This window comes from Mustela nivalis (assembly GCF_964662115.1).
Source record: "Mustela nivalis genome assembly, chromosome: 8".
In the NCBI taxonomy this organism is placed as follows: Eukaryota; Metazoa; Chordata; class Mammalia; order Carnivora; family Mustelidae; genus Mustela; species Mustela nivalis.
The window spans coordinates 40,425,988-40,442,074 of NC_139027.1; the positions used below are offsets into that span (position 1 = coordinate 40,425,988).

The 16,087-nt window shown below is 44.2% G+C and overlaps 1 protein-coding gene and 1 long non-coding RNA gene across 3 annotated transcripts in view; one reads left to right on the forward strand and one right to left on the reverse strand.

Annotated features, from left to right (window-relative positions):
- KCMF1 (potassium channel modulatory factor 1) overlaps positions 1-13,690 on the reverse strand; it is a 76,991-nt gene extending 63,301 nt beyond the window's left edge. Inside the window, exon 1 of one of the 2 annotated variants that reach the window (XR_014314870.1) lies at positions 12,373-13,690. Coding sequence is in view for 1 of the 2 variants with exons in the window: in XM_082743499.1 (XP_082599625.1) it covers positions 12,373-12,388 (16 nt within the window). In the remaining variant the exon portion in view is untranslated. The remainder of the gene's footprint in view (positions 1-12,372) is intronic. The other variant, XM_082743499.1, reaches the window with a different exon arrangement.
- LOC309870934 lies at positions 11,852-14,175 on the forward strand. Its single transcript, XR_014314879.1, has 2 exons — positions 11,852-12,052; positions 13,683-14,175. It is a non-coding gene; the product is annotated as an uncharacterized lncRNA (long non-coding RNA).
- The last annotated feature ends 1,912 nt before the right edge of the window (positions 14,176-16,087 follow it).

Genomic DNA, 16,087 nt, shown 5'->3' on the forward strand with positions numbered 1-16,087 from the left:
AGACACACAGGGGCTGAGGAAGTCAAAGCTTTAAAGAGTAATGAGTGTAAGGGAAAGTTTGTAAAGAAATGTTTCTTAGAGATGTTGGAATGTGCTACAACACTAGGTATTTAGTTTCCAGCCTCTGCCATTTGTTTAGCCATGAAGACCTCTCTATAGAAGGGCTCTGAAAACGTATTTCTCCATACTCACAGTTAAAGGGTCCTTACCACAGCCCACAATACAAGGGTATGTAAGATCTGGCCTGTCTATGGCAACATTTTCCTTTCCCTCTCAATCATGGTCTTCTGGCCACAGTGCCCTCCATGCGTTCCCAGAACATTCCAAGTTTCAGCATCTCTGCACCTGCTATATCCTTAGCTGTATCCTTCCTTCTTTAGATTTCTTTTCTTCTTTTTATTTATTTGACAGAAAGAGAAGCAAGCACAAGCATGGGGAGTGGCAGAGGGAGAAGCAGTCTCTCTGCTGAACATGGAGGCCAAGGGAGGGCTTGATCCTAGGACCTTGGGATCATGAACTGAGCCCAAGGCAGATGCCCTTCCTTCTCTAAATATCCTTCACTTACTTCCCTTTTTTTCTTTTAATGTCTCATCTTCAAAAAGGCCCTCCCTGACCACAGTATGAAGACCCCACTCTCTATTCCCTTTACCAACTGTATGGTTTTTCATAACACTTGTCGCCTCCTAACACTCTATTTTTTTTTTTTAAGATTTTATTTATTTATTTGTCAGAGAGAGAGGAACGAGAGTGAGCACAGGCAGACAGAGTGGCAGGCAGAGGGAGAAGCAGGCTCCCTGCCAAGCAAGGAGCCGGATGTGGGACTCGATCCCAGGACACTGGGATCATGACTGGAGCTGAAGGCAGCTGCTTAACCAACTGAGCCACCCAGGTGTCCCCTCCTAACACTCTATTAACATTGATTCTTTTATGGTCTACCCCACGGATCCACAAGGTTTTTCTATAAAAAGCCTAACAGTAAATATTTTCAGCTTCTTCTGTCACAATTACTCAACTCTGTCATTAAAATATAAAAGCAGTTAAGACAATATGTAAATGAGCAGATGCAGCTGTGTTCCAATAAAACTTTATTTACAAAAACAAGCAGCCAGCTAGGTTTGGCTCAGAGGCCACATACCCCTAATATACTAATTCTTTTTTCTTTTCATTTTTTAAAAAGATTTTATTTATTTATTTTACAGATAGAGATCACAGTAGGCAGAGAGGTAGGCAGAGAGAGGAAGGAAAGCAGACTCCCTGCTGAGCAGAGAGCCCGATTTGGGCCTTGATCCCAGGACTCTGGGATCATGATCTGAGCCGAAGGCAGAGGCTTAACCCATTGAGCCACTCAGGTGCCCGTCCTAAAATATTAATTCTAATAGAATGGGTCATTAAAAAAACAAAAACAAAAACAAAAACATCCAGTATGAGTGTCATAGGGACAGGAAACTTCTGTTTTACTCATTATGGTATTCGTGAGGCCAGAACAGTGCCTAGCCCCAAGTACACATCCAGTTAATTCAATAAATATGTGCTGAATAAATTAATAGTCCACTGGTCTGGAGTGGGGAGCCTCAACTCTCTTCCACTTCCTTGGGTGACAGTAACATGGTGTTCAAGAAGAATGAGGCCAAAGTCAGCAACGATATATTTTCACTTGGTTAGCACCATACCATGAAAAATGGTATTGCAACCATCATGTGCCCCTGTCACCAGCAATAACCATCTCACACATATAGGCTTTTGGTCCTAACTGGGTCCAGGCAGAAGCCTATTAAAACACAAATTCCTTAGCTCCACCCCCAGAAACTCTGATACAGTAGGTTCAGGGTAGAGTCCAAGAATCTGCATTTCTAGCCAAGTTCCTAGGTGATGTTAATAGTGCTGGTACTCAAGTACTCTCTGGGAACTCGTACATAAGAGCACCCCAAAACCATATAGTACTAGTAAGAAAAGGAAAGCCATAAATTCCTGATATTCCAGTGATCTGGTTGCAGGGGACTGAAAAAAAACAGAACCATAAAATTGACTTTGCATGGAAATGCTGCTTTAGTGAAATGAAGGCAAAAACCAAAAGGTCTTTAATTTTTAACAGACCACCCGATGCTCTATTTTTACTTGCAATTGTAGTTCTAACTGGCTAAAACAATATGTCAAACAGGTACAAAAGAGAAATAAATCATCAGTGGCTGACTAACCTTGATAGTGGACTATTAGCTCATAATCAGGTCTTAAAAAATTTTTTTTAATTTTATTTATTTATTTTTTTAAAGTAGTTTCCACTCCCAACATAGGGCTTGAACTCAGAACCCTAAGATTAAGAGTCTCGTGCTCTACAGACTGAGCCAGCCACATGCCCCAATTTTCTTAAAATTACTTTGAGGAAGAATCATAACTGCCTGCTTTTCTATTGTTAGATGCTAAAGGCCTTTTCCAGATGGATACTAGATATCCAATCTCATTACAATGAAATATACCCCTCCAATAAATTACCAAGCCTGGAGGTCACTTTCTTGAAATGATAAAAAGTCTATCACCACCAGATAGAATCTACAACTACCTCCTGAATCCACCATAATAGACTTGCAATGGACTAGTAACAATTTTTTTAAGTTCTACATTTGTCATCACAGAGGACTTAAAATAACCCCCCAAACTCACATTAAAATCACCCCAAGGCCATTATTTACTCTTCCAATCTTAACAGCCCACAGAGGGATTATACTTTATATACATTTGTAGCTGTTTATAAAGTAGTTTTCTATTGTAATGGCTATATGTTGCTAACATGGGTTTTTTTTTTTTTTAAAGATTTTATTTATTTATTTGACAGAGAGAGATCACAAGTAGGCAGAGAGGCAGACATAGAGAGAAAGAGAGGAGGAAACAGGCTCCCTGCTGAGCAGAGAGCCCGATGCGGGACTCGATCCCAGGACCCTGAGATCATGACCTGAGCCGAAGGCAGCGGCTTAACCCACTGAGCCACCCAGGCGCCCGCTAACATGGGTTTAATAATACTTTTAAAGTGAAAAAGGAAGGTAAAAAAAAGTTCTTAGAAAAGAAATTCAAGAAACAAAAATCCAGATTGTTAATGAATGGAGCATTAAGAAGACAGCAATACTATATCAATATGCACCTAGAAAAAGAGACTGTATGTGATCAAAAAATGTATTAGCAGACCCCCAAAGCACGAGTCTGAAGATGATTCTCAGCTAAGATCAAGTATTTTCAATCCAAATTTAGCATCTGAAGTGTACTAAGTATAAAATATACACTAGATTTTTAAATTTTGTAAGGAAAAAAAGAACATAATTTTTATGTTGATTACATGTTTAAATGCTAATTTGGATATACTAGGTTAAAGTATCAAACTATTTAAATTAATTTCACCTCTCTGGCTTTGGTACTGTGGCTACCAGAGAATTTAAAGATTTATTTGAGAGAGAGAGAGCAAGCGAGCTCGTGCACACACGCAAGTGGGAAAGGAAGAGGGAGAAGGAGAATCTCAAGCACTGATTCCATGCTGAGCATGGAGCCTAACACAGGGCTCAATCTCACAACCCTAAGATCACAGCCTGAGCTGAAACCAAGAGTAGGTCCCTTAACCGCGTGTGCCACCTTGGTGCCCCCCTACCAGAGAACTAAAATTACTTCTGGCTTGCATTAGATTTCTATTGTATAGTGATAGGCTAATCCAATTCTGTAAGTAGACTTGCTATTCCTTCTTCCTTTGGGTGATTTCTAAAAAGCTTATAGAAAATGATATCGAGCAATAAAAGAACATGAAGCTATGTGGTATGGCTGACATGGGACGTCAGGAAAACCATGGGTCAGGTGTTCATCCACTGTCACTTCAGGTCTAATAACCATTTTTCCTAGGGAAGGGAAGTTCAGTCCCTCCCCTGTGACCACTATGTATATCCATAGCTATAGCCACACACACAAATTGCAAACTTTACATTAATTTCAAGTTGCAATTAACTGTATCAGAATCCCTAGCTTTTTAGGCTGAATGCAAGATCTCTGATTATGAAAACTACCTGGTTCCCAATTCTCAAACACCCCCAGCTCCCAGTATGTATTTCATTCTTCTAGAAGAGACACATCTATAACAACTCCTTTATTTTTTTTCAAAGTTGTATTCATTTATTTGACAACCTGAGCCAAAGGCAGATTCAACTGACTGAGCCACCCAGGCGCCCCTATTTTTATTTTAAGATTTTATTTATTTATTTGACAGAGTGTGTGCACCTGAGCATGAGTGGGGGCAGAGGGAGAGGGAAAAGCAGGCTCCCTGCTGAGCAGGGAGCCCTGAGATCATGACTTGAACCCAAGTCAGACACTTAACCGACTGAGCTACCCAGATGCCCCTGTAACAACTCCTATAAATAATCCCCGCCTGGGGGCAGCTGGGTGGCTCAGTGGGTTAAAGCCTCTGCCTTTGGCTCAGGTCATGATCCCAGAGTCCTGGGATGGAGCCGTGAGTGGGGCTCTCTGTTCAGCAGGAAGTCTGCTTCCTCCTCTCTCTCTCTGCCTGCCTCTCTGCCTACTTGTGATCTCTGTCAAATAAATAAATAAAATCTTTAAAACAAAACAAACAAACAAATCCCTGCCTGTTTTACTGCAATGTCCTTAACTCCTAACTTAGAAAGTTTCTCATTTCCTTGCAGTGCCAAACCTCTACAACCATAGAGGACACGAAAGGAGAATACTGATTGAGGAGAATACCAAAAAGCAGTTACTGTGTGCTTACTCACTCAACAGTTGCTATATAGCCATTAAGCCTTTGCACCAAAAAACCCTAAACTGAATACAAAATTTAAACATTTTATCCCTTGAGCTGTTTTCTCTCTAAGCATCAAAAAGATACTTATATATCTATGAGGAATAACCTTCTTGAACACAGATTAACATACACAGATGTGTGTGGAGACTACCATAGTCAAAAGACAATACTGTTACAGAAAGAAATGTACTGCCATGTAGAGTTAGAAGTAATTGAGAAACTTAAATAAAAATAAGCTTAAAAAGAAAAAGAAAAAGGAGGAGGAGATGAATATTGCCAAAACATTAAAATACATACATGATTTAATTACCCCATCATAAAATATAAACTTCAAGGACTAATTCCAGCATACTGGAAAAGAACCACAGCCTGGGCAGCAGGAAAGCATTTAATTCCCAAAGGTGTTTCAAAGCCACTGAATATAATCATCCTGCAGCAAGGGTCAACAACTTGTGGCAAGCTCTGGAGATGACTTTGAGTGGTACTCGAGTGGGAAGCCCATAAATAGCCACTGAATGAATAACTGAATGAATCAGAAAACTCATGCATGGTGTAATTAATATTCAGAACCCATAGCCAGTTAATCTGAAACTAGAGCTAGAAGTAGAACCAAAAACAGTACCTGAGGCTAATCCCAAACCATTCCCCCAGGAGTCAGTTCTTCTTAAGATTTTTTGTTCTGTGTAGTTTATCCCCCTCTTATGTTTATGAAAGTCCCAAATCCCCTTTCCCCCATTCTCCCTCCTTCTTAACCAGCTCCCCAGATTAAAAAAAAAGACAGCAGTTTCTAGTCTCACCATTTTTTAGATGAGTAATAACATCTCCAACAATCACACACTAGTGTTCACATAGATGTCTGGCCTCTCACGGCGGGACACTGGGCTCGGTGGTAGGGCACAAAGGTAAGTGTAACACTATACCTACCTTTCAGGGAGCTTCCTGGGGAGGGAAACCAGCAAACAATTACAGCATAAAAAAATGCTTGGAGAATAAGGTAGGCATGCCACTAGAGGGACCCTTAATTTTACTGGGTGGGAGGGGAGGGTGACAACAGTCTTCAAGGAACAACAAAAGAAATAAGTCAACACCAAAAAATAAATTATAATTGAATATGCCTGTGACTGTTGTACTAGCTCAAGTTAGCACTCTAAAGTGACTCTAATGAAAATCCTCTTACTATAAAAAAAAATGAAGTTCATGACACTGGCACTGAGTACCAGCAAGAGAGGGGAAAAAAAAGCCCCACACAATTCAGCAGGACTTAATGCTAAACCTAATTAGTCATGATGTCAAGAGGCTTCACCCATTTATTGTCTGTCCCTCCTAGCTGAAGGTGACTTGACTTGACGCACTCTTGTGATTCCAGCTGGCTTTTTCTAGCAGCAGTGATAGACTTGCAGGGACCCATCCATACTTCTGATATTCCTTGCAGCCAGCAGTGAAATCTTCTGGACTGCTGGTTGGCACTGCAGCCATGGAAGAAATACACTGACCACATAAACGAAGCGGATGGACCCACACTGCTCTGTTACTATTCAGAAAGACAACTAAAACCACCATTAGCAAACACTGTGGGAGGGCGGTAAGAGAGCTAATAGGGATGGCAACCTGGAAGGTGCCTAACCAGAAAATTCATCTCTTGCTAGTTTTGCAGGACACCAAATTTTCACCTCTTGGTGCTCAGCCCTTAGGACATTTCCTCAGGCAAGAAAGTTGGTCTGTGGCTACAGATCATTTCCAAGCTTCATGCCCAACTTGCCTAAACTTTCCTCTGCCAACACCATCCTGTCCTCTTGCCCTTACCATACCAAGAACATCCTCTTTTCTTGATCACCCACTTCCTTCCCACGGAATCTAGGTAATGTGTGCCCTTAGAAAACGGTCTGCCTTATCACATATCTCCATCATGGCTAACATATAAAAATTACATTTTTTAAAAAGTTCTGATTGTACACCTCTTAAGGGTTCGTTCTACAATTTCATTTTTAAAAATAAATTTAATTAAAATAATCAAAATAATTTTTTAAGATAATTTCATTTATTTGAGAGAGAGTGAGCGAGAAAGAGGGGAATGTGTGTGTGCAAGCAGGGACAAGCGGACTGCGCTCAGCCACAGAGCCCACAAGGGGCTCAATTCCACAATCCTGAGATCATGACCTGAGCCAAAATCAAGAGTCAGACTCTTAATCAACTGAGCCACCCAGGCGCCCCACTTTCCTCATTTTAATGAATAACTTCCGCAACAAAAAAATCTATACTTTATCATTAAAAAAAAAAAAAAAAAACTAAAAAATCATGGCTCCTAGGACAACACTAAAATGAATACGGAACAAATCTTTTACAAACAGAGATTTTAATTATGAACAGCATTTTACTTTTAACTCAGATGGGGAGAGAACCGCACAAGTACCCGCACTGGAGGGGGTTGGAGAGGGAGAGAGACTATTAGGCTTCACACCCAGTGTGGAGTCCAACAGGGAGTCGACTAGATCTCATGACCCTGAGATCATGACCTGAGCTAAAATCAAGAGTCTGATGCTTAACCAGGCACCCCTTTAACTTTTATGAATATAAAATGTAGGAAATATTTCCTTTGAGTTCATGCTCATGAAAATAACCCCCAGGAATATTTATGCTGTAATTAAAAAACACTATTTCTAGGATAATCCAACAATACCTAACCTTCACTAAAAATAGCTTCTGGACCTCCAGTTTAAAACAAAAACACCAAAAAACCCATAAACTTCAGCAAATGTACTTGGTAAATGTTATAAAGCTGAAGTTTTGAAAATTATGACTCATAAGTGCACGGATTTCTTCATTTTGAAGATATTGCAAGCCTGGTCTAGGGATTTGTTTCACATCAGTTTATTACATTTTTATTGTTAAAAAAAAAAAAGTTTTCAATCTTTAAATAAGATTGCTGCTAATATATCTTAAAATTCTAAGACTGAAGGGAATTTCTTCCAGATTAAATTTCCAATTTAAAATAAGAAAATTACATTTTCGGACATTTTAACTTAAACATGAATGTCAAAATTTAGGGGAAATGAAGTCCAAAATGAGCTTTCTATGAAATCATGAAACTGAAGACCAGAGAAATTAAAATATTTACATTCTTATCTATCCTTTATTGAAAGTCAAGGTAAATATAAGTCACGATTTATTGAACTGAAAAAGCCTTAAATAAGAATGTCATAATCTTTTAACAGATCATAGTTAAAATAAAATAAATGATCTGACATGTTGGTAAAAATCTTTTCAGTGGGAGTCAATTTACTTCGCTTACAGGAAGGCAAAAGTCACCACATTAAAATCACAAGCCAATTACCAATCCTGGTTTTGGAGTTCCCAAATCCTGAAAACAAAATTATTGTACTTCACTCTGGGATCGTCTGCATGTATGCTTTTAGTGTCAGATAACTTTTTTAGAGAAGAGAAAATTTAAAACTTCTAACAAGAGTGACACAATTTTAAAAAATGATACAACTTTTAAAAGCTAGATTAATGGCCTACCTACTTCTGTACTTTACAGTTGGAAAACAAACAGTATCAGATGCTTCGGAGAATAATATCAGAACATGACCACCTACCTGTTCACTTACTCGGTATCATTTTTACATATGAGAATTTTCTAAATGCTAGGGGAAATACAAATCCAGGAAAGATAAGGACTCTATCTGAAATCTCAATTTTTTCCAAAATTAAGAGTAGCCCACCAGAAAGTTAAGACGGCACTCAAAGCCAGATTCCCCCTCTGAAGTGCAGAAATCTGGTTAAGAAAAAAGCTGGTAATTATTTTGTTATTAATTCATTTAGCCATTCCATAGGCATGTCTCACATTTGTCTGTGGATGTTGTGCCACTGAACTAAAGATGAGGAGCTGGGTCTCTCATTCATTCACCCCTACATTCCCCGGTTTCTAGCAAAGTGCCCTATACATAGTAGCAACTGAAAAAAGGTTGACTGAATTAAGGCAATACATGTGTTTCAACTGCAGGTAATCAATTAGGCTCAAACTCATGCAAGAACATTGATAATTTCATTTTAGTTAATAAGCACTGAGTAATTTGACGTGTTTATAATTTGCCCAGCTATTAAATGAATTTCAAGCTCTAAGTAACATTCTTATTTTTCAACAAATTCAAAAGAAAGTATGTAGTGAAACATTAAAAAAATATTCATACAAATAAAAAAGGCAATGATTGGTTTTGCTGGAACTAGACGGTGTTGGTATGGTGAACACAAAGTGACCCAGCACTGAAGTAAAAGGTTTGTTAACATGACAAGAACATTACCAAGAGACTTAGAAGCTGGAAAAATAGAATTCTGGCTAGAAAAGTCATAGTGGGCAAGCAGGAGACTTATACAGAGTACTGAAGTCTCCACTCAGACAGCGTCTTGAGAAGTTGGGAAGCCTGTATCCCACCCTGAAGAACAATTACTTCTCTACCAAGCTACACAGCGCGGCTAGAAACTGAGGTACAGACCACAGACCAAACCAGTTACTCCCCACTACCATCATCCAAAGGAAATGATGGAATGAATACCGAGCAGAGTGGGCCCTTTACGGGCTCCCAACAATTTCAGTTCCATCAACTCTCTAAAGCTCTAGTTGAGAAAAGAAGTAGGCAAATTATAGCCCACAGGCCAAACTGGGCCAAATTCAGCCACCACGTGTGTTTGTATGGCCTGCAAGCTAAGAATGGTTTCTACATTTTTAAATGGTAAAACAAAGACTCACATTTTATGACACATGAAAATTATATGAAATTCAAATGTCAGCATCCAAAAATAAGGTTTTCATTGGAACAACGCTGTGCTTATTCATTTACATGTGGTCTATAGCTGCTTTTGGACCACAATGGCAGAGATGACAGAGACCTTCCAGCACATCCAGCCTACAGTATTTACTACCTGGCTGACAAAGTACGCTGAACCCTGGCTAGAGCATTTCTTTACGTTCCTGGTTGCATCTCCTTTCTCAGAGGTGGTCCACTGCTTTGCAAGGTAGAGACTCTAAGCTTGACAGATGTCCATCTTGGGGCTGTGCTGTCCAAAGTTACATCATTACATATAATATCCTGCAACTCTTTAGGGTGGGCACAAAGACAAAGTAACAAATCACATGCATTCGGAAGGCCCTGAAAAGGTAGCATAATCCAAATACAACATTACAGGCATCACACTTCAGCTCTTTTACCAGACTACTACATCGAGTTCTGGGTCACAGTGTGAAAGGAAATAAGAACCACAGAGAATTTGGAGGTTGGACAGATGATTAAAAGACCACAAAAATCATACCACTAAAGAAATGCTAAAAGAAATGGGATTCGTTTGCCCGAGAAATAGAAAGGTGGGAAAAGAACTACAATAGTGAGGGTGTCAAACTCTACATTTGTTAATAGAGTGAATAGTGGCAGCCTGAACCAATACTCCACAAAACAGATATCTAATGAATTAAATGTGATTCTTAATGAGGCTGCCACTCCTGCCTTAGGCCTTAAAGTAGCCCCTTAAAAGATAATCACTTGTCAAATACTGTACTGTAGGCCTTCAACTGACCAATTATAAGAATGTTCCTTTTTCAGAAACATCTGGCATTATGTTAAGTTACCAGCAAGTGTGCTATTAATGTGCTGAGGTTCAGTAATATTCAAGTAACTAAAAGGTAATGTAAGTTTCATAACCATATGCCTTTCCACAGGGCCAAATAGGGGGAAATGGGCTTAAATTACAGAATTCGTGTTACATTCAAGAATTTTAATTACTCTAAAAGATTACTGAGGGTAAAGGAATCTTCCCAGGACACCATTCAATTAGAATGGAGCTATCTGGATGTTTTTCTGAAGCAGAAGAATGGGTCTCAAACCATTCTTCCACTGCTGATTCTATAGTTTTAACTATCCCAGTTCTCATGAGTAAAAGAGCCTGCAGCCATGCTCAGTTTCATTTTGTCTTGAAGGTAGTCAATGTACATACAACTACATATAACATCAACTTTAAGATCCCAAATTAAAATCTGGTCGGAGCTTTGGTAACAACTTCTTTTAAATTCCAGAGATAGAGGATACATTCTCATTAAGTAGGCAAAATTGGGGAAATGGGCATAGTTTCCAAATATTTCTATGAGCCTAAGTACCTTATTATCTCAAAATGTCCAACACTTGCATACTGTAAGTGAAGATGGTATTTAGTTTTGAGCCTTTTAAGATACAGAATCCTTGAACTCAATATTCTTTGAGTCAATCTCAACACTGCAATTAATAATACAAATTCTGAAACTTACTCTAAATATAATTTTAACCAATCTGAGTTTTCAACCTCGAAATTCTAAGGCCTGCATTTCTCTAAGAAAACCCTTGCAGTGGTGTGAAGCACACACTAATCTGACTCACTTAAACTTTCTCCACTCCTACATCACCTATACAGGATTTTAAAATCAGGAGTACACAATACTTGCAAGCCACTTCTACAATCTTGCATTAACCTTACCAGGATAAACTTTTCGCCAAGTCTCTTAACACTTTTTTGTTTATTTAAAGACTTGTGGTAGTGAAACAAAGAAAACACAACCCCCTCCCCCTTTTTCTAAACCATATGGCACTAAATTGAAGTTAACTTATTTTTTTACCGGCTCAACGCCTATACATCGGTCCTAAACATGTTTCTCTTTGTGCCCTGGGACTGGGTTAGAACTGTCTGCTTATCTGACTGAACCCCAATCATGTTTTTAGATCGAAAAACAAGTCCAAAACGCCCCCTGACCATTAACAGACCTCACCACGGTCATTTACCAAAACCTGGTTGGGTAGGTAGTGCAGGCAGGGCGAGGGGCCCGCGACCCGCCCGGAGCAAGTCCCGCTCTGACCCGGTGATTGAGCAGGGAGTTTACTCGCCCCAGCCCGGCCGGATCCGCCCCGGGAACTTGGTTACCCGAGCCCAGGGACGCGCCGAGGCCTAGCCGCGAGGCCGGGGCGGGCTCCGAGTGGCGGGGGCTTCTCGCTCCCCGGCCGCAGAGCCTTCCCGCCTGCCCCGCGGTTGCCCGCAGGCAGGGGCACTCGCCGTCGTCTCCCGGCGACCGGACGCGCCTGCCGGGTCCACGGACGGCTCCTCTGTCTCCCGCCGCCGCCTGCGGCCCCGTTCGGCGGCCGCACGGAGCCCTTCCGGGGCGGCGGGAGCGCTAGGCCGCGCCGGAGCCCGCGGCTCCGGGGCCGGCCAGGCGGGCCGCGGCGTCCGGTATCAGTCCCGAGGGCCGGGCTCCCGCCGGTAACGGGCCCCGCCGACTCCCCTCCCCCTCCCCCGCCCCATGACAGTGCAAACCCTCCGGCCGGCCCGGCCGCCCCGCCTCCGGCACCAGGCCCAGCTCAGGGCCGCGGCCGTGGCGGCGGCGGCGGCAGCGGCGGCGGCGGCCGCCGTGCCGCCGCGGCTCTCCGCCCTCGCTCGCTCGCTCCCAGGCCAGGCGCCTCGGGCCCGGCTCGGGCTCGACCGAAGTCTCCGCCGCTTCCCGGCCGCCCTCCGCGGCGCCTGGCCCGGGCGGGGTAGGCCGAGGCCCGGGCGGTGGGGGTGGGGGCGGGGGCTCCTCTCACCTTCATGTCGGGACATCCTAGTTCAGACGGTGGCGGCACGGCCCCTCCCGGGCTCCGGCTGCAGTGTCCCCGGCGGGGTCCCGGCGCTGCCCGCGCCGGCCGGCCGACTCCCACTCGACTCCCGGGCTCGGCCGCGGGGGCGGGGTGGGCAGGGGAGCGCTCCCGCGGCGGCGGCGGCGGGGAGGCGGCGCGGGGCGGGAATGGGGCCGGGCCTGGCCGGGGCTGAGCTCCTCCAGGAGGCGGGTCCGACGCCGCGGCTCCGCCGGCGCCCGCCGTGACTCGGTCACTCTCGGGCCCGCCGGCTCCCGGCTGCGGCGCGGCGCTCCGCAAATCCCGCTCCTCCCCTCCCCCGGCCCACCCCCCGCCCCTCTCCCCCGGCTCCCGGCCGCCGCCTCCTCCTCCTCTTCCTCCTCCTCCGCCTCCTTCCGCCGCCCGCACGCCGGCCCCGCCTCTCGCTACCCGCGCCGGGCCCAGCCGCCCGCAGGCCCCGCGGCCGGCGGTCGCGGCGGGGGCGGCGCGGCGCCTCCCCGCGCTCGCCAGCAGGCCGCGGTCGGGCGCCCGAGCCCGGCCTCGGCCTGGCCTGGCCGCCGGCGCGCCGCCGCGCAGCGCGTAGGGAGGAAGAGGAAATGCCCGGCCGCCGGCGCCCGCTGCTCGCCGGTACTGCCGGTCCGCGTGGCCCGAAGGGCGCCCTCCTGCCCCGCCGCCCCAGCTCCGTCTGGCCCCTTCCGGGGTCCCGGCAGCGGGCGCCCGCGCCGCTGCGTTGGGCCGGGCTGGGCTGGACTGTCGGCGGTCGGCGGGCGCTGCACGGCGACGAGCTGCGGGCCCCGAGGGGCTCTGGTTCTGGGGAGCGTGGCTGTCCGGCCGGCTGGGGAAGCGAGCGGCGGCCTCCGACCCCGAGGAGAGGCTGCGAACTGCCTGGGGACATGTGTTTGTGTTTCTTTTTAAGCCAGCTGCTCGGGACGGAGAGGCTGCTGGCCTCCGGTGGTCGTCGGGTGTTGCCCGGCCGGTCTCTCGCGGTCGAGAGAGGGCGTGGGCGCGGGAGGGCGCGGGAGGCGGCCGGGCTTGGCTACTGTGCTCCGAGGCAGGCTCCTCGAGAACCATCTCTTTGAAGACTCTGCCCCCGCCAGTCTGGGTGTCCGACGGTACCCGCGCAAAGTTTGATCCAGCACTTTGGCTCGCCCTCAGTGCGCTGCTTGGAAAACTTGGGGGCGGGGGGTGTTTTCCTTTTTTTTTTCCCCCCTGCCCGTGAACCACTTTACCGTTTTCATTTCTCTTTCACACTTTTACCCTCTTGTCAACTTTGTTTTCAGGCTTATTAATTCAACGAACATGCATACTGCCCCTTAACACGTGTTCGTGGTAGCGTGGTTTGTTGGGAATAGACCCATGCTTTGGAGTCAAGACAGATCAGCCAACGGATTCTGGTTCTGATATCCTCTGTGTAGCCTCGGACAAATTATTTAACCTTGCTGAGCCTCCGTTTCATTGTACTATGTTTGGTTTTAATTTATCCTTTTATATTTGAAGTTGTTCTTGGTTTTTTTGGTGTGCATGTGTGTGTGTAAAATTAATCCTGTCTCTAGGCTAAGGCTACTACTCTTAATCCCGCATTACTAGCTGTGTGACCCGGGGCAAATGACAGCCTTCCTGTGCCTTGATTTCCCCATCTTTAAACTGAGCATGATTACAGATGATATTGTGTCTAATAATGATAGTAACGAAGAGGTATTTGGAGGATTAAGTGCTGAAATGTACATGCAATATCTAGCACAGGACATAATAAAAATAGTGTTTGTTATCAAATTTAATTAAATTTGGTTTTAAGGCACTTTTTGATTTCAAACATTTTGAAAAGCTCATCTTTAAGTCAAGAAATAGCTATAGGACACTCAGATCTATGCAAGGACTGTATTTGGTAGTAACTAGTGATAGATATCAGCCAAATAAGGTTTAAACAAACAAGGATTTAAACAAGAACTTTGTCACCAGAAATATTTCCATTGCACTTTGGGAGCTTTTGCCTAAATTAAATCCAGCACAGTGGTTAAAGAAAGCGGTCCATCCAGGCCATAATTGGGGTTTAGTGGAATAGAGAGAACTGTGCTTCCAACAGGGCTGGCTAACACTTAAACTGAATGCTTACCTGCATCTTCCTGAGCACTTACAGTATTGGTGTGTCTGATCCTTGGTACCAAACATGGGCTTCTGTTTCTTGTGCTGTAAAGGTGAGGACACCACCACCCTACAGTTTCGTGAGTGAATGATGTCTGTAAATATCTTAAGACACAGAGGTTAAGGCATTGTCAATAACAGTCAAAGCATGCTGGAGTAGGTAGGAGAATGAACAAAAATATTGCACTCAGGAAGGAATAAGAGTAAGTATAGAGATATAGTTTTTGTTTGGAGGGTTATCTAATTCTGTTTAGGAGAGCAAACAGGTAAGTGTCTTAAAACTCATGGGAACATCAGATCTTTGATAGTTATTCCATTGTTTTCAGTTCGTCAAAAGAAAGAAAAGTGACTAAGGGCTGTTCTTTGCATAAGACTAAGCAAGAATATTATAGTTATTTAGAGTTTTCTTGGCTGCAGGAAACATTTTCTCAATTCAGTTAAAGGTCAGGCCCTTCAATTGAAAACAACCTGCTTGCTGTCCTGCCATATGGGATATTTTATTTCTGAAAAGATGAAGTGCTTATACCAAACTGTCTATCAGATGATTTCTGTTCTCTAGAAATGGTCCCTCCAGTCCTTTCTTTTCCCAGTATTTCCTCGCATTCTTCCAGGTCCTTACCTTGCCAGCCCATCTTCCATACCATGGCCCAATTCTGTTCAGTTAAAAGAAGCTAACGCATGGAAACCCTGGTGAAATCTGAATACGGTCTGTAGTCTGGTTAATTGTATCGTGCTAACATCCACTTCCTGGCTATGATAATTTTCTGTAGTCCTATAAAATGTTACTACCATTGGAGGGAGCCAGGGGAGTATACATGGGCCCTCCCTGCAACTTCCTGTGTGTGTAATTATCAGAGAAAAAAAATTGTAAAACAAATCAGGGGCGCCTGGGTGGCTCATTGGGTTAAAAATTGTAGACAAATCAGATAATTGCCTGCCACTGAGGGGCCTGGGATGGGGATTGACTACAGAGAGAACTTTGAGAGGTGATGGGGATATTTTAAGTCTTGTTTGTCTTTTTTTTTTTTTTTTTTTTAAGATTTATTTATGTCAGCACAAGCTGGGGCAGCAGCAGGCAGAGCAGGCAGAGGGAGAAGCACATTCCCCATTGAGCAAGGACCCCATGTGGGACTCAATCTTAGGACCCTGAGATCATGACCCGAGCCAAAGGCATACACTAAACCAACTGAGCCACCCAGCCATCCCAAGTCTTGATTGTATTAGTGTTACTGAATACATTTGTCCAAGCTTAAAGAACTACGCACCCAGGAGGGTAAAGTTTACTTCTATATAAATTATACCTCAAAACTGACTTGAAAAATAGGAAAGCAAGCTCTTGTCACCTCAGCCTCCTGTGGCCTATCAGAATAAAATTTAACTTGTGTAAGGCCCAACATCCTCCATTTGCCAGTGCTGTTTATACTCTATTGATTCCTGCCCCCGAGCCTTTGCACGTGCTCTTCCTTTCACTTAAAGAGAGCACAGGAAATTCAGGCCCAAGTTCAGATTCCCTGTACTCTGTTAAGCCTTCCTTGCCTCCCAT